The following is an 18,903-nucleotide window of genomic DNA, read 5'->3' on the forward strand; positions in this document are numbered from 1 at the left end:
TTCTCCAAAAAAAAAAAAAAAAAAAAAAAAAGCAAGAGGCAGAACAGCTCCCTCCTTGAGGCCTGTATGCTGTGGCAGTGACGCAGAGCAGCCAGTGCCTGGATCTCGCTGCCCTCGACTGGCAAGGAGGCCTTGACAACTTACTTAATTTCTCCGGGCCTCAGTCTTCCCAGCTGTGAGAGATGAACACTAATACCCACTCTGCTAGGATATGTGAAGGTTAAAAGTAATGTAGTGGCCAGATACGTACAAGGAGCTCAATAAATGCCAGCCATTATAGATTTTAAAATATATATATATCATTATTATAAGGCTGTGAACCAAAAAAACTGCTAGTGAGGCCCATGGTTGAAACTGTTAAAGTTCCCTTCTGAAAGGGGAAGAATATCTGAATTTCTCTGGATTGAATAACATAATCAATAGTGCCCAAGTTATTCAAAAGGCTGGAAGAAACTGGAAAATTAAGAAAGGTTTTTACATGAATTCCTGGCTAATAACAGGTATTTAAGTTCAGATGAAGTTGGGAAAAGGATAGGAATTAACTAAAAGATTCCTCCCAAAACATCCAGGCTCTGTAAGATTGACTGCCTTCCAGAAAAAATGTAAATTAGGTTTTTATAAATGACAACAGGCAAGAACATATCTTTAAAAGCAAACAGAAGCTTTTAAAAACTGAAAAAGGTGAGTTTTTTCTAACCTTTCAAACCAAGTATTTTTGGTTAAATACTTGGATAAGGCTAAAAAAAGACTGATGAAAATATATCAATAAATTAAAAGCATTTAAGTGGATTTAAGAATGGTTAAAATGCTTTTTGTACTGAGTATACAAAGATCTTATTTAAAGCTAAAACTTAAGGACGTCACTGTGGGACACAACTACATATTTTAAATTTATTGCTATCCACGTAGGCAGCACAGAAGGGCAGTCACAGTAAGGTGACTCTTAATAACCTTCAAACTTGGAAGTTAGGTGAAATTAAAACACTGAATCAAGTCAGTTCTGGGCCTTGCACGTGGCTGAAGCAGACAGTCTCTGCAAAAGATTCACCCCCAGCGTCAACGTGGCTAAAGACCGCGTTCCTTCGGGCAGCTGTCGGTGTGGGACAAAGGGCGGCGCTGCGGGCACACAAAGGGGGGGCTGGGCTGGAGCTGCGGTCCCTCTGCCGCGCACCCCTCCCGACACGGCCTCCTGCTTTCTCCCGTGGGCCTGCCTGGTGGAAGGTGGGCGCGCCCGCCCGCCCACAGGAGGAGCCCGCTCTGCCTGGGTTCTAGCTCCCGGGCCGCGGTGCCACTCTGGTTCACAACGGGCTCTCTCAGGCTTGGCCGAGGGCAGTGAGCCCAGGAGAGGGGAGGCGGGACTCACCCAGCTGAGGCCTCCCGGTGGCCGCTCGGTTTTGTGCCTGCTGTCACAAGATGCTTTTAAGAGTGACATAGATAAAGCCTAACAGACCACACACTGTCTGCAGCTTCATCTTTTCCTATAATTACTCTCAATTCTGAAAAATAACTACTTGCTAATTAAATGGTCTTCTAGCAATCACACCTGTAAACAATTCTGACAAGATTTTAGTACTAACATTATTATGTACTGGAGAAACATTTGCAATGCCTGCAGTTTTTCAAACCATTTGAATAATTATTTAGCTTTCCCATATCTAATATTTGATGAGAAAAGGTTAATGGACTAATTAAACAGGTACTGAATTTTTAAAAAATAAGGAGCCAGTACTTATGGAGCACTTCTCACGGGCCAGGCGCTTGACTAAGCGGTGCACAGCAGCTGACTCACCCTCCGGCAGGAGAGCAGGGCCCTTGTCATCCCCAGAGCTGGAGGATCCTGGGCTCTGGGGCCAGGCCACCTGACACTTCTTAGTTGTGTGACTTTGTTATCTACCTCTCTCCACCTTATTCTTCTCAGCTGTAAGATGGATAGGAGGATGATAAATCACTGGGCAGTTGTAGAGATTAAATGAGACAATAAACATGAAGTATTTTAAAGTCTCTGGCACCTGAACTGGAACATTGTTTCCCTTTTAATGATTTCCGTTTGGCAAATGGAATACCAAAATCATCACTATTTTTATTAATCTGATATATTTTAAAATATTTTTTATATATCTGATATATTTTATTATTTATTTTATATATCTGATATCTTTTATAAAGATAATCTGGGGGGAAAATCTCTATCCAAAAATAAATCCAACTTTGGTTTTAGAATATATTTTGTATTCTTTCAATTGAACTCCTTGCTAATTATTTAAATCGTACCCACCATAACTGAAAAAGAACTTGTCTTGTTTAGATAGTGAATAGCTCTGTTTTCGGATCCAAGGCCCTAATATATTTTACAACTTTTAGGGTTTGGTTTCATGAGGTGGCAAAGTTTAACTGAACCTGAGCGCTGCCCTTCTCTCCCCCAACCCCTCATACACACTAACTAGGAAAGGCCTGCAAAGACAAAAAAAGGAGGAACTTCCTGTTTCAAACTGCATCATTCACTCTCTGCTCCATCAATAAACACTCAAGTAGGAATCTAGAAACTATTCTCACCTGAGCAGCTTGTCCGCCAGTGATGCTCCCCACCCACCCTGCTGGAAAGAAAACTGCAGAAAGAAAAGCCCATTATGCTTCATCAATGTAATTAGGCCATATTGCTCAGCAACTCCCCTCTTGTTTTCTCTTTGTACTCCCTGACTTCTCCGCCTTCACCATTTGCTTTGCTCCGCGGTCGTTTTAGGGATTACTAGAGCTACACCTCAGCAGCACTCCAGAAGCAAGAGGTAGTTTTCTTCCCTGTCGATTGGATTTGAGCCAATCACCTGCATTTTACTGAGACCTGTATTAGACTCACTGTTATCTAGAAAAGTTACTTAAATCTAGGTACCAGAGATGAAATCAACTGTATGTTCAGTTAGGAAGTGAAACCCACACTACACTACCTCTTCATAGTTGAAAGAATAAAGAAATTAGTTACAGAACTCGGTGAATATTTTTTGATATACATTCCCATGGAACTTGGAGAGTACTTACTGCCCTAGATGCCTAAAAATAATGTTACCAATTGTTAGCATACACACAGAAAACTGGTTTAGGAAGTCATGTCTGAATGTGAGAAGAATAAAACAGAATGAAAAACACCATGGGAAGGTAATTTTTAAAACGTGCTCCCCCTCCCTGAAGTAAGAACATCTATTTTTCCTTGAATGAGAGTTGAAATCATCTTGGCTGAAAAGGTGATCTGGGACCTGGCGTCCCCTGGACCTACGTCTCCTCCTTCAGCAACAGAATACAAAGAAACGCTAAGGGACTAAAAATAACCGCGTTCCTGCGCAGCTGGGGCAAATTATGGACAAGACACAAAAAAGGCCAAAAACCCAAATGCCACTTCTGAAGAGCAGAGAGCCAAAGCAGGGTCCTGCGCGTGCCCCCTGCTCTCAACACCGCCAGCGGGTGGGCGAAACACCTCAGCCGCCCCTCCGCCCGACCCCTGGACACACCCGTACCCTCACCCCATGTAAGGAACGAGCTCGCCTCCCACCGCTCTGGCCTCTTTCTGGGGGCGGGAGCGAGCAAGGGAACCTGTTATTGTTTTCGCTCCCCTCCTGCTGCTGCAGGAGCCCCAGTCAAGCAAGCCCTGCCTGAATTTCTGGACTGGCCTCTTATCCATTTCTACTGATTGGGAAGGCCAAGAACCCTGGTCGGTATCACTTGGCGGCATCTCATTCAAGAGAGCGGCGAGATGTTCCATCAAAGGAAGCACGGGGGTTGAGTGTTTTCCGCAGGGAGTGGGAGGTACGAAACTGCAGGAAGTGCTTCAGGCGCCGCCGTGATCTGTGCAAGGTGACGCCCCAGGAAGCTCCGCGTGGCACACAAAGCACTGTTCCCGCTGTGAGCAAATTCAAAGTACCTTTCAGGGAAAAGGACTACAGCCACTGACCAGGAAGACACTACGATGAACACAACGTGCCAGGTCTTCCCAAAATCCCTATGAAAAATGACACAGAAAGGAAAGAGCGGCCAGCCCAGGCCCTGGCACTCCCAGCGCGTGGCGTGGACAAGTCCCTGAACTTCCCTGCACTTCGTCTCATCCGTCAAACAGGCGCCCTAAGACTAAAAGGAACGTGTGTCCAGGACTGCGAAGCCGCGCTGCCCTCCTGAAGATGTCATCCTCCCTGAAGTTACCAACACCGAGAAATGAACCAATGCCAGGGTGTCACGAAGGGGTCCTGGAGAGGGCGGGGACACGACGCTCTGTGAGCGTCCAGGCCTTGGGGCAGCATCTGCTGGGGGAAGCGGGGTGCAGGGAGGCGGCCCCGACAACTTCATAACAGTCGGGAGGAATGGGCCCCTCCCGCGCGGAGGGGAGAGCCAGGAATCACCGAAGAAGCCTGGCCCGCGGCTCTCGGCCAGGGTGCCGCCCCCCCGAGGGCGCGGCGAGGACGCCCAAGAGACCAGGCCACGTGGGGGCCGAGCCGGGTTCCGCGGAATGGACGGCGCCGAGCGGCGGTACCTGGGTGGTGGAGTCGCCGAAGAACAACACCCGGGGCCAGAGCAGAGAGCTCCCGCACACCACCGCCTCGCACCGCGCCATTATCCCGGTAGCCGGGAGGCGGGGCCACGCCGGATATCCGGGCGAGGCCACTAGCCGGGGGCGGGGCAAGGCCGGATATCCGGGCGGGGCGAGCGGCCGGGAGGAGGGGCTCCCGGTGGGCTGGGAGGCGGAGGCGTCTGCGGAGTCCGACGCCTTCGCTCGTTGGCTGTCTTCGTGCGTGGCTCTCTTTCCCGGGTCGCTCCGTAGGGGCTCCGGTAGCAGGGCTCCTTCGGCGACCAACTGGTCACTTTTAAGACGTGCGATAGCTGTTGCTTCTTGGAAAGCTCATTTTTGTCCGTTTACAAAAGCTTGGCCCCCTGCATGCATTCGCTTTTTGTTCACTTATCCGAGTCGTTAGATGCGGGGCGCGCGTGGCTACCCTGCCCTCGGGGAGCCCACCTGCCCTCTGGCCATAGTCGCCTGTCAGTTCCCCAGGCGGAAACCAACCCCGAAAGGAGAGCGATTTGGCGCTGCCACCAGATCCAGCATCACCCACCCCGCGAAGGTGGGTTCAGTTTGAGCGAGTCGCAAGCACTTCCAAGTGGCTCGTTCATCACGCAGCCCTCTCTTGTTAAGTAAAATTAGGCAAGCATTTGTCCAGCGTTTTGACCTCAAAGAGAAACTGACGACATGTGGTAAAGACAGTAAGGCCGACTATCCAGGAAGGACAACGATGGTGGGCTTTCGCAGTAGGGAAGATTAGGCTAAACCCTAAATACAAGAAAGAAAAGGGATTTATAGCCAAGGAGCAGGGTGAGGGGTCAGGTGAATGTAAAAGTACTAAGAGGCGGGGTAAATCTTTGCTAAACTGCCCTGACAGGGTTCCTGCTGAAGGCAGGGCAGAGTGACATCAGGATGCGGAATTTGAGCAGCTACTCAGGGGGATCAGACCAAGAGGGAGGGATTTTTGCTAAACCGACTCGGCGAGATTCTTGCTACAACTGGGCTGAAGGGGCCAAGTACAGGACCCAAGGTTGGGGGGTGGCTTAGAGAGAAGACAGAAGAGCCTGGCGCAGGTTTGCTCAAGCACTTAATGAAGTGTGACAGCTGTGATAAAATCGAGCCAGAAGGGTGTCCTGAAACAACTGAGCTTAAGGTGAAAACCAGAAGGGGAGCAGTGTGTGTGAGAATAGCTGCCGTTTCCGTGGCTTGGACGCAGGGTGTTGCGGGGGAGAGTGGCTGGAGCTGGAGAAGCAGGTAGGGCGATACAAAGCGGGGCCCCGTCTTCAGGCTGGATTTCCCTGGCTTCAGCTAGAATCAACTGGGAGCTTTAAGAATGTGCTGATAAAGGACCACCACTCTAGACCAACTAACAACACTTCTGATGGTAGGTCATAGGCATCAGTACATTTTTAATGCTCCCCAGGTGATTCCAATATGCAGCCAGGGTAAAGAACCCCTGTTAGGCCAAGTTAAGGTGTTTGGATTTCATCCTAATTAATCACAGTAAAGAAGCCCTGAAGGATTTTCAGCAGGGAGGCTTTCAGCAGATCTGTTATTTTAGGAATCAGCTATAGGGAGAGGAGGGAGGGAAGCTGGGGCAGGAACCAGAGGGGAAAAGATGACTTGGACTCCAAACCACAGTGGAGATGAGATGAGGACAGATTCAAGAGCAATTTAGAATCCTTAACCGAAACCGGCTACCTCAGGGAGAGGGGCTAGCAGAAAGGGCTTGCCATTTTTGCTGTGTATAACCTGCATGGTAAAGATATCACAAGTGTGCAGTTTTTGTAACTTAAAAATGTTTTAACACCTATCATAACACACTCTTATATGACATTTATAAAAGGTGACCCTTAGGCCTTTGGTTTGGGCCAAAGACAAAGTAGGGTATCTTATAGAAATAAATGTATTTGGTTTCAAGTAAAAATTCAGATTCAGGCACCGAAGTGTGTCACCAAAGCACAGGGAAGGACTAAGCAATGTTAGTGCAAATTAGTGACTGTGGCTGACGGATGGCTTTAGCTTGACAGTGAGGGTAACAGCTCTTTAGCTGCCCCTTCCCGTGCTTGTTCCCACCCCCTCTGCTGAGGGAGCAGCCAGACCCTTCACTGAAGTAGAGGCCAAAGCCGCCCCGGGCAGTCGACCTGCTCCCCCAGCACCCGGCACCCGACAATCCTGTGTCCAGTTACTTGCAAGTCTGAACTGCTCGTACTTGGAAGAAAATGGATTAATGATTAAGTTATACAGGAAACGATTCAACGAACATGACAAACCCTTGAACCTGAGTCATAAAAATTATATTTTGAATATCTCTGAATTGAATGTAGACATACAAAGAAAATATTATTGAATCTCAAAAGTCCCAATTTTACAGACATATAAATTAAGGAATTTGTCAAGAATAATGGGAGGGAAGAAACAGAAAAAGGGCTTAAAACTTTAAGTGATAATATGTAATTATTAATTCAAATTCAGAAAATGGATATGAAAATTCAAACCATCACTCATTTCCTTCCTGAAAACGGACAATAATACATTCTGTTTCAGCTGCTATGAGCAGATCTTAAAGGTTTCAGTGGGAGCTGCATACAACCCCAGAAGCAGAATCAGTAACGGCAGTTTATTTAGCAGTGCTAGAATAATGGACAAATGAGTTGGTAATTTAGCAGTATTCAAATAGGTGCTGGAATAAAGGCCATTTGCCATCAAAAGTAAATAGGCTACCCCAGAGAAATTAATGTATTTTATTTTAAGTAACAGAAGTAGAGTCAAGCATTACAAAAAAGTTTAACATCTACAGAGACATAAGGTTATTAGTGAACTGGCGTGAGGGCCTCATATAGTCTCTGGGCCGCCAGTTCCACCATTTCTCGGAGGGACTCGTCATCTTCACTTCCTTCTTCACATTCTACAGTCTGAAAGCGAGAGCACAGACATGCCTTTCAACGGAAGTGTCTAGAATTATTATATGGAAGATAAACTAATGCTCTTTAAGAACAATCGTTTCCCATAGGGGTGGGGGGTCTTGGTTATTAAGAGCCAGAATCACTGCACACCTTTGGGTCTGCACCTGGATGCAGAGACATTCCCAAGAGCATGATGACTTTGTTAGAGATTAACTTTGGAAAATAAAAGAATAAAGGGAAAGTCAAATGAACTATGTTTACTTCAAAGCCCATGTTTGGACCTAGTAGATAATACTCCAAGGAATCTAGTCTGTGCGACACAAATTACTCAGCAAGCAATGGATGTGGTCATCTAATCAACATTTGGTTTAGATTCACTAATCATCTTCCAGTTACTCCTCAACTACAAAACACTATGCTGTTTAAAACAATTTTTATCACACAGTAAATATCCCTCATGTAAAACTTTAGGAAGGAAAAAAAAATCCCCTTAATTCTATGACCTAATGATAAATCACTGTTAACATTTCGGTGCATAACCTTCTAGACTTCTGGCTATACACGTGCATTTCTTCAGAACAAAGATGGGATAATTCAGCACATTGACTGTTTAGTAACTCCCCCAGTCAATAACGTAGGTGGACAACCCTGCACGTGATCAAACCGTTTCTAGTGGCTGTGTAGACAGCATATAAGGGTCCATGTATAAGGGTATACATGTGTATAAGGGCACACCATACACATTATTCATTCAGTTATTTTATTAGATCCTACTCTTGGAAATTTAGGTCTCTTGCAGTTTTGCTAATCAATACTAAAACAGACATCCTTGTATATATATATCTTTGCTCACTTGCCTAATTATTTTCTTTGTTAAATCCTGCAAGTGGAATTGTGGATAAAGGTATTTACTTTTTTAAGGCTTTTGATGCAGATCACCAAACCGCCCTGCAGAAAGAACACACCACCTAACGTACAACCTTCTCCCGGTCCTATGTGGCACTGGAAAATAACTGTTTCCCTCTTCTTTCACCATCACTGGGTCATATCACTGTTTTTAATCTGTGCCAGTATAAGCTCAAAACAGTGATATTTCATACTTTCAATCTGTATTTCCTTTAAGTATTAGTGGATCTGATCTGAACATTTGTTTCATGTGTTTACTGGCTCTCTCTGTCTTCTCTAGTGAATTACTTGTTTATGTACTTAGCTTATTTTTCTATCGAGATAAAATAAACCTAGTGTTTTCTCAGAATATATAGAAGAAACCCCAGACGTGTTACTTGTTGAGATGAACTGTCGTAAACTTCAAAAACAACCGCACGAGGAAGGTGACGCGATTCACTATGCTTGTGAAGTAATTGTGAAAGGTCGCTAGTGCGGCTGGCGTGGGCCTCACGCTCTCAAGTTCTATTGTTTGGAAAAGCCACTTGGATCTTGCTGCAAACAGAAGAGCAGCTTCTCTGAAAGTCTGGAATCAACTGGATGCCAAGGTAGAGAAATGCTGAGGTGGATTAAAGCTTTCCATTATGAAAATGTGAAACACTGGAGTAATAAAGGGAAATGTGTTCTGTGTAGCAAACGGAAAACCGCTTATGATGGAGAAATAGAAGATGTAAAACCTGACGTATGATAGCGTAAACACAATCTATTAAAAAAAAGTAGGAAAAAAACTGGAAGAAAACGCCAAAATGCAAAAGTAAAGTGCAAAATAGATTATTTTTGCTTTCACTGTATCTCCCAAGTGTCTTAAAATGTAGGAATGAACAGCTACATACCCGTGTCTCCAAGTTTATGTTAGCAGTTTTTCCGTCCACTGTGACGCTAAGGATAGAACCATCTTTTACACTAACACAGTCTTCTCCAAATATGTCCCTTAAGATAAACAAAGATGCAGTATTAGTGGAAAATGCTTTACAAATATATAAAGTACAATTTTATCTATTTGGGGAGAAATAATATTGAAGATAGGCCCTAGTTCTGAAGTAGAATACTGACTGTATCTACCCCTGAGATGTACTTCTTAATTATTTATTTTCACATACTTTGTTCATTTTATAATACAGGTGAAATACACAGCTATTGTTCATTAAGAATGCTCCATTCAGCAGGCATTGCACTAGGCACTTTATATACATTATCTTAACCTATATTAATTTTGGTAAGGAGCCCTTTTCACCCAGACCTGGGACTGCTATAGCCACAGGGTTGGAAACCAACCAACACAGAACCCACTGCCTTTCTACCAGCAATGGAAATCAGCGCTCCTGCACAGGTGCCTGCTTTTTAGTTTGTATGACAGGCATGCTTTTTAAAATCAAAATGACAACACCAAGAACACTTCTGAAGATGTGTGATGGCTTCTGTAGGCAAAGTCACCATTTAAAGCCTAGCATTCATTTTTTAAAAGCCACTAAATGGCTGCTTTAAAAGATTATCAGTGTGGAATTTTGAGGAAAGGAAAGAACAGAAGTGTTAACATAAAAATCTCCAAACATGCAGAGCACCTCAAAATGTCCAGTTAAGTAACTTTCAATTTCAAAACAGAAGCATTGGGACTTCCCTGGTGGTGCAGTGATTAAGAATCTGCCTGCCAAAAAAAAAAAAAAAAAAAAAAGAATCCTTCTGCCAATGCATGGGACATGGGTTCAAACCCTGGTCTGGGAAGATCCCACATGCCGTGGAGCAACTAAGCCTGTGCACCACAATTATTGAGCCTGCACTCTAGAGCCCACGAGCCACAACTACTGAGCCTGTGCTCTAGAGCCCGTGCTCCACAACAAGAGAAGCCACCGCAAAGAGAAGCCTGCATGCTGCAACGAAGAGTAGCCCCCGTTCGCTGCAACTAGAGAAAAGCCTGCATGCAGCAACGAAGACCGAATGCAGCCAAAAATAAATAAAAAATTTAAAAATGGAAGCATTTATTCAACAAGTATTTGAGAGATCTGCTATATGTTCAAGGCACTGTGCTAGATGCTGAAATTATAAAACTAAATTCAATCTTTTTATTTTTCCTTTTTGGGGTACAATACATAAGCTTAAGTTGTAGTTGTCCACTAAGAAACAGTTTTTTAAAAAAAATAAATTTATTTATCATTTGTTTTTGGCTGCGTTGGGTCTTCGTTGCTGCGTGCGGGCTTTCTCTAGTTGCGGCGAGCAGGGGCTACTCTTCATTGCGGCGCGCGGGCTTCTCATTGCGGTGGCTTCTCTTGTTGAAGAGCACGGGCTCTAGGCGCCTGGGCGTCAGTAGTTGTGGCACATGGGCTCAGTCGCTCCTCGGCAAGGGGAATCTTCCCGGACCAGGGCTCGAACCCATGTCCCCTGCATTGGCAGGCGTATTCTTAACCACTGTGCCACCAGGGAAGTCCCAAGAAACAGTTTTATATGATTATTTTATTTGGAAAAAAACATTCTGAAATCAGGCTTAACAAGTACTGGAGGAAAGGGGAAAGACCTAATATTTGGCAGGTAAGAAAAATGAGTTTAAAGGTAATTCATAGTTTACAGATTTACTGGGAAGAGTTTAAAAAAACATTCTTAACGTGGAATTCACATTTAAGGGGAAGTAAGTACGTATAACAATTCTTAAAGGTATAGTAACACTAGGTTAAGATTTTAGCACACGTCCTTGGTAACAGTGCTTTATTCAGCGACTCTAGCCACGGAAAAGCATCCTGAGCTCTATATTAGTGAAACGTATTTCACAGGGAAGTGGCTGACCAAGCAGGTCACAGGCTCTCAGAACTGGCTAGAGTGTGGAGCTAGAAGCAAGTGGTTCAAGCTGCTTCACTGATAGAAACAGAGGCACCCAGACCAGTTAAGTGACCTTGTCTGACCCCACCCCCGGCACCCTGCTGAGCGGTAACATATGCAACACTTACTGGAGCATGATCTCCAACCTCTTGCTATAAACGTGCATTTCTAATTTTTTAGAAACCTTCTGTACTGCACCTGGGGAAAAAAAGCAACAGAGGGTTCAATTTCCAAATTCCTGTTTAGAATAATTTCCGAATCAATAATTAGAATGTAGCTGCTGAGAAACCAAAGTGGTTAACTGTCCAATCCTTCAAGTGACAAGTGTATACAGAGCATCTACCTGCTGAGGCAAACTGATATTTTCATCACGTTATTTCATGTTCTTGTGAAGAAACCACAAGTGCATTTAAGATGATTTAAAAATTTATTTCCAATGCTTCTCCGTCTTTTCCGTATTTATGAGCAGAAGTGAGTGAAATTAGAACTCCAAGAGGTCTAGGAGCACATCCATCCTCAGAGGCCTCTGAAGTTTTTGTTTCATCTAAAATATTAAGTAAATTTAGCAATTCTACTACATATAATGCACTTACAGTAGTTTTAATAAAATATTTAAAATCACTTGCCAGTTAGATTACTTAGCTTTTCCCCTAAAACAAAGTAATCTGACAGTTCAGGAAGATGAGCCATACTTGATCTGAAGTTTCAGTATTGCCCGGGGAATATCACTAAGTACCTCCCAGTTCATCACCAGCAACAAAACAGTGAATTAACTGGTAGTTTCTCAAAAAGTTAAACAGCGAGTTAACATACGACCCAATAATTTTACTCCATAGACCCAAGAGAAATGAAAACGTGTCTGTACAGAAACCTGTACATGAAGGTTTACAGCAAGATTATTCACAATAGCCAAACAGTAGAAACAATCCAGATGTTCATCATCAAATGAATGGATAAACCAAATGTGCTATATCTACACAATGGAAGATTATTTGGCCATAAAAAGGAATGAAGTACTGATTCATGCTATGACATGGATTAACTTTTTTTTTTTTAAGTCTTTATGCTTGTTGTTTATGTAGTTGAATTCAGCCACACAATTCTATATTTTTACAATCCCCCGGGCATGAAAAGCTCACCGGCTGTTCATTAGTAAATTCAAACGTCATAGTTTCAGGTTTTAACCTTAGAGTGTCAATAAAAACACAACACATGGCCAGGAGAGGTTGTTTATGAAAGACACGGATGAACCTTGAAAACATTATGCTAAGTCAAAGAAACCAGACGCAAAAGACTACCTTTTGTAGGATTCCATTTATATGAAATGTCCAGAATAGGTAAATCCAGAGAGACAGAAGTAGATTAGTGGTTGCCTTGAGCTGGGGAGAGTGGGGAGTGTGGGGAATTATAGCTAAAAGATACACAATGTTACTTTTTGGAGTAATGTGTATGTTCTCAAGTTGACTGTGATGAATCTACTCTATGTGGAAAAGAGCCAAGGTGTCATTTCTCCTAAATTGTTCTATAGTTCAGACCATAGTCACTCTAATTTTAAATTCATCGGTTTTAACTGAATATACAAGTAACTAAATGCCAGCCAAGAAAACTATATAATAAAACTTTTATACTTTAATTATAATCAATTCTGTTAAGTATTAAGCAATTAGCTGACATGTAAAAACAATCTCATAAAACACATTATTAAAAAGCAAACATCTAAGCTATGAAATTGTCTATTAAAAGAAATTTTCCAGGGCTTCCCTGATGGCGCAGTGGTTAAGAGTCCGCCTGCTGATGCAGGGGACACGGGTTCGTGCCCCGGTCCGGGAGGATCCCACATGCCGCGGAGCAGCTGGGCCCGTGAGCCATGGCCGCTGAGCCTGTGCGTCCGGAGCCTGCGCTCTGCAACGGGAGAGGCCACAACAGTGAGAGGCCCGTGTACCGCAAAAAAAAAAAAACAAACAAAAAAAAGAAATTTCCCAAAGTGTGTGTATATATTTATTACTAATGTTTATGACAAACTCCTCAGATACATGAGATTATACTAAATGTGAAGTCATACACTCATACACATACATCTATCTGCCCTTAGATCTATGTGTCAAAACAGGGCACAGACATGCTGAAAACAGGTACAGTGTGAAACAGAAGAATGTAAAGGAATATAAGGACATTAAAGAATACATTTTGAAAATGTATAAGATTTCTCATGTGTCCTCAGTGAGAACAGGGGGACTATATAGAAATGGAAGTTGGAGCTAAACACACACACAGATACAGATATAATTGTATTTCCAGAATCTCGACCAAAGTGTCAGCAGGCTAAGAAATGAAAAGGGAGCAAATGCTGTCAAAGAAGAATCAGAGTGTTTCACAGAAGTGGGTATTATTTCTAGAATAGAGCTGGCCAACTTTTTCGGTACATGGCCAGATCGTATCTTAAGCTTTGTGGACCACATGGTCTCTGCTGCAACTACTCAACCCTGTGGTGGTAGCTCAGACAGCAGCATTAGATGGCATATAAACAAATGGGCCTGGCTGTTTCTTTCTTTCTTTTCTTTTTTTTAAACATTTTTGCCATGACATATGGCATGTGGGATCTTAGTTTCTTGACCAGGGATCGAACCTGTGACCCCTGCGGGTGGAAGCACGGAGTCTTAACCACTGGACTGCCAGGGAAGTCCCATAGCTGTGTTTCAATAAAACTTTATTTACAAAAATCAGGTGGAGGACTGGATTTGGCTCAGGGGCCATAGCTGCTGACTCTGCTCTAACATGTTAAAATATCAAATTTGGATAGGATACAGCCAATTAGTTTAAATGATAAATATACAGAATGAACGCCCTCAACTTTGAAGACAGGGTATGTGCTAGTCCTTGTGATACTTTTTCATCTTCTGAAGGAGCAAGTACTACTAATTAAACCCCTGTTTAATAACTTAGCCCCACGGGGGACAACTTTCCATACTGATGTATCATATACACACCTCGGGTCACTGTCTTATCTCTTTAAAACTCATCTTGTCTGTTTCCTTTCTCACGCTCCATATTTAATCTTTCAGGAAATACTGCTGGCTTTACTTTCTCCAAAATCCAACCACTTTCTGCTACCTCCCCCACTTCCACCCTGGCCTGAGCCTCTATCTCCCATCTGCATGACCACAAAAGCTCCTCACTGGAACCTGTCAGCTTTCATACTTGCCCTCCTAACAATCTCCTCTCAATAAACACCAGAGTAATTAAAAAGCCCTACAATGTAACCCATTTCACTCTGACTACAAGTCCAGAGCCTTAAAATGGCCGACAAAGCCCTACGCACCTGTGCCCACTCCAAACCCGATCAAGCTGCCCAGCCTTCATTAGAGCATCAGCTCCTACAGGGCCAGCATCTGTTTGCTTTGTTCATGAATGTACCCTAAGCACCTAGAATAATACCCACTAAATAGCAGGTGCTCAGTAAGCATCTGTCAAATGACTGTTAAAAGAAAAAAGGGGGGCTTCCATGGTGGCGCAGTGGTTGAGAGTCTGCCTGCCGATGCAGGAGACACAGGTTCGTGCCCCGGTCCGGGAAGGTCCCACATGCCGCGGAGCAGCTGGGCCCGTGAGCCATGGCCGCTGAGCCTGCGCATCCGGAGCCTGTGCTCCGCAACGGGAGAGGCACAACAGTGAGAGGCCCGCGTACAGAAAAAAAAAAAAAAAAGAAAATAAGGAAGCACCTCATTACCCAGAAGAGTATAAAATCCCACTCTCGATACACCACAAAGTGGGGAGAAACCAGGCAACATGAGGCAGCCAGTTAGCTTTTACAAGCACTCATGGAAAATGCCTCTTTTGACTTCTCAGCAATGAACCTCTTCCGAAATGCCCAGAGGCTTAACTTGGTGAACAAATGTTTTGTAATTAGTTTAAGGTGGATCACTAATAGCAGGATGATTATCTTTAGTTCCACTAGTGCAGATCAGAGTAAAGGTGTATTTTCACTTTGGACCAGAGCGCTAAGACAAATACCCAAGATAAAGTCAAACCAAGCAACGATAGCTCATGTATTCCTTCCTGTACAACAGACATTAAATATTTGGTGATTATCTGTTAAACCACAGCACCTTTTCGGTTTTTCAGCACAATCATTAGGTGGGGTCTTCACTGGAACAGCAGGTGACATCCTGACAACATAGCTGACAATCTCACACCAACACGCGCTGGGTCCCCTCTTCTGCCACCCAGTGCGGAAATGGGCTTAGAGGAGCTCAGGTACTTAACATCCCCGAAGACCACACAACATCCTAACTGGCCTTGGAAAAGTGTCATTTTTGCATAGAAATTTCATTTTACAGTAAAGTATAAATATCTGACTTCATTTTACAAAAGAGTTATCAGAATTTAATGAACAGAAAGCAACCTTGGAGGTTAAAACACAAATCAGTTCAGAAGCGTTCGATTCCAAGTGACCAAGGCCATGCTACGAAGCGAAGTGGCCATGCTCCTGGAGAGCTGGGTGTCAGCGTGGGGAGGTCGGCCGGCTCATGGGCTCCAGCCTTGATCTCTCACTCCTGGTCTCTGCACTTAATCCTGTCCCCCACTTCGCTGCTCCTAACTTTGCACCATGAATTAGTTATGACCTTGGTAAAAGGTCCTCTTTCCCATCTAGCCCCCCATTTTTATATTTTTACCAACTAAGATATGAAAAATGTAAAATAATAACAGAAAACCGACAACTGCCTTTAAAACTGTTCTGGCATGAATGTACTTGTACCCCCGGGCGAAGACTGTGAGACTGAACATCATGTGAGAATCCACAGTGTGACGTTCTTCTGTGGCTTGTATGGATGCACAGCTCCATCTCTTATGTTACAGGCACACAGGGGCATCCATTACCCACTAATTAATTCAACTAAAATTATCAAATAGTGTCCAAATTGTAATTTTACAATGACTATTATTCAAATTCAAAAACTTACCAGTAACTTAGATGAATAATTTAGATTTGTCTAGGCATTTATTAGTTTCATGTTATAGATGTGACCAATTACAAGCAGATGGATTATGAAGTGGTTACCCAAGCTTGCTTTCTCCTGAAATCAAAGAACTAACTATTTGCTTACTTATAAAAAAAATTTTAAGAAACAAAAATATTCTATCAGAGATCTGTTGCCATGTGAGGCTTCCCGGAATACTTCAAGGGTGGCTTCTTCCCACAGGAACACAAAGGGCTACCGTGTACATGCACCGTAATGTGTTATACTGAATTATGTATAAAACAAAACCAAACTATAAAGAAATGACACAAAAATATTTTCATTGGTGTTGTCTTTGATTGAAAATTGCTTCTTAGAAAAGGAAAGAAAGTTACTGCAAAATTGTCCCATGTGGAAATTGCATTCTAGTCAACAAGTTTTATTCAACACAAATATAGCAGCATATTTTCCTATTAGACATTCTGGCTCAATTCAGCAATATTTTGGAATTTCCAATTAAATTGTTTTTAAGAGGACTGTTACTAAGAGATTCTTATCTTTGTGTTAACTGCAGCCACGTTTTTACAGCATGAACGAAGACTCAGGACAAAGAGTAAAATATTAGTAATACACATTGTTATGCATGTATCATATCTTAAAAGTTACAGGGATGAAAAAAATCAGGATATTTTAAGTTCTTTAGGACTCTTGTTTTCTGCTTTTTATTTCAAAGAACCATGGGAGAAATGAAAGAAGTGATAAAAATGAAGTAATTCTGTACCTTTCCTTATTTTCGGGTTTGACTGGACTTCTAATATCACGGTTGTTACTGTATCTGCATACATATCATTGGAAGGGTTTGCCAGCCACTGAAAAGCAAGAGGCAGAATTAGGGAGGTACAACCCAGCCAACCCCCAAAACTGCAATCACTACCACCCATCCACGGACTATACGTGTGGGATTATTGCTTCTAGCATTTCACTGAAATCAACTGTTTTCTCAAATTGATTAGCATTACTAATTAATTTCAGTAAACCCATTGTTTACTGAAATTAATTAGTAATGCTGGAATTCTCTAATTTTTTTTTTTAAACAACACTAAAATGTACGGAGCATGTCCTTTGTGGCAAGTGTCTTATATGCATTATCTCATTTAACTCTCACATCTTCATCATAAAGGAGTAAACTGACTCAAAAGTAACTCGCGCAAGATAACATAAGCAGTAATTAATTGCTGGTTCTGTGACTCAAACTCAAATTCCTAGTCACTATATTTTAGTAGCATAGACAGTAATATTTTTAAAGTTTTACTTTTGTTTCTCACATAAAGCCTAAGATCCCCTGACACTGTGCCATGTGCCCGCTGCTCTAAGAAAGTTTTCCATGTCCACCAGGTTAGGGTGAGACCAGATGAATTCTTCAGGAATGAGTAACCCCCTTCTTTTAATTCTCTCTCCAAAGAGTACTTTTATGAGCAACACGAGTCACTTGAAAAACTTCCTCTAAGATCTTCTTTGATCTGTTAATTCTAGGGAATAAAAAATGCATTCTCTAATACTATTTGGTAGCAAGAACCAAACTAATGTCTCTAACAACTTTTCCCCTTTCTCAGATAACACTTTATATATTATTGTATGTAACTTCATGTTATAGATAACTATTCCTCTTGATAATTTCTCCAGTTACCTTTAGCCTTATAAATCAAATTCAGACTTAAATCAGTGAACTGCAGTGGAACCAGAGCTGACAGATCTTTTTCTGTTTTAAAAAATAATATGTATGACAGAACAGTTGACCACATAGCTGGGAAATTTACATTCAACCTTGAGGCAGAGCAACAAAGTATCTCCCTGTATCATTCGGTTCCAGGATTCTCTTTGAAAGTCCTTCTTTAAACTGAACGGATGCTAATCTATTAAAGTCAATCATCAAAGTCATCTGGTGTCTGGGTTCTAAATTCTACCAGTATGGATTTAAAATTCTAACAGTGGCAACCACATTTACCTAAATTAATGATTTCTAGCCTTTGTGGATTTGGGTCATTTTAATGTTGCTTATTTGAATCTTCAGAATTCCACTCTCTTAAGAAGTGTTGCATGACAAGTTTGTTTGCTTTAAAGTAACAGAATTATATTTTTATCTTGATAATTTTAAGACCTTTTGATATAACTGAAGACACCTGTGGTACCACAAAATCTGTTAAGACTCACTCAGGTGAGAGACCTCTGCTCATTTCACATACTAAATATTGTCTTAATTTATTATTAGTTTCTATGCTACTGTAACTATATAGAAAATGCTTAGTTATGTTATATTTAATGTTGATCTTAGAAAGAAAAATATACACATATATATTTTCCAACAATTTTTTTCCTGACTGGGAAGAACCCAATTTTCTCTACATTTACATGTGAACTCAAAACTTTTTTCCCCTCCTTGTTTAGGTAAATGATCTTACTTCTAATACCACCATTCCTGGTTCCTGTATTACAGTAATATTTTTGAACACTTTCAAAGCGGGTTTTTCTTGAATTTCTAATTCTTCTACATCACCTGAAAAAAAGAAGTTGTAAGATGTATATAAGATTTTTTGGGGGTGGCAATATAAGGCTGGGGAGTGGGAGGTACAAACTACTGGGTGTAAGATAGGCTCAAGGACGTACTGTACAACACAGGGAATACAGCCAATATTTTGTGATAACTGTAAATGGAAAGTAACCTTTCAAAACTGTATATAAATAAAATTTTTTT

The 18,903-nt window shown here is 42.3% G+C and overlaps 2 protein-coding genes across 3 annotated transcripts in view; both read right to left on the reverse strand.

Annotated features, from left to right (window-relative positions):
• Positions 1–4,610, reverse strand: part of IAH1 (isoamyl acetate hydrolyzing esterase 1 (putative)) — a 12,760-nt gene extending 8,150 nt beyond the window's left edge. Inside the window, exons 1-2 of the mRNA XM_024737685.1 lie at positions 4,514–4,610; positions 2,554–2,606 (exon numbers count right to left, since the gene is read on the reverse strand). Coding sequence (XP_024593453.1) covers positions 2,554–2,606; positions 4,514–4,594 — 134 coding nt within the window. The 5' untranslated portion in view covers positions 4,595–4,610. The remainder of the gene's footprint in view (positions 1–2,553; positions 2,607–4,513) is intronic.
• Positions 4,611–7,261: 2,651 nt separating this feature from the next.
• CPSF3 (cleavage and polyadenylation specific factor 3) overlaps positions 7,262–18,903 on the reverse strand; it is a 42,440-nt gene continuing 30,798 nt past the window's right edge. The window contains exons 14-18 of one of the 2 annotated variants that reach the window (XM_024737729.1): positions 18,611–18,705; positions 16,933–17,020; positions 11,325–11,394; positions 9,222–9,318; positions 7,262–7,452 (exon numbers count right to left, since the gene is read on the reverse strand). In XM_024737729.1, coding sequence (XP_024593497.1) covers positions 7,351–7,452; positions 9,222–9,318; positions 11,325–11,394; positions 16,933–17,020; positions 18,611–18,705 — 452 coding nt within the window. In that variant the 3' untranslated portion in view covers positions 7,262–7,350. The remainder of the gene's footprint in view (positions 7,453–9,221; positions 9,319–11,324; positions 11,395–16,932; positions 17,021–18,610; positions 18,706–18,903) is intronic. The other variant, XM_024737730.1, reaches the window with a different exon arrangement.

The sequence above is a fragment of the Neophocaena asiaeorientalis genome, unplaced genomic scaffold (assembly GCF_003031525.2).
Source record: "Neophocaena asiaeorientalis asiaeorientalis breed wild unplaced genomic scaffold, Neophocaena_asiaeorientalis_V1.1 scaffold396, whole genome shotgun sequence".
NCBI lineage: Eukaryota > Metazoa > Chordata > Mammalia > Artiodactyla > Phocoenidae > Neophocaena > Neophocaena asiaeorientalis.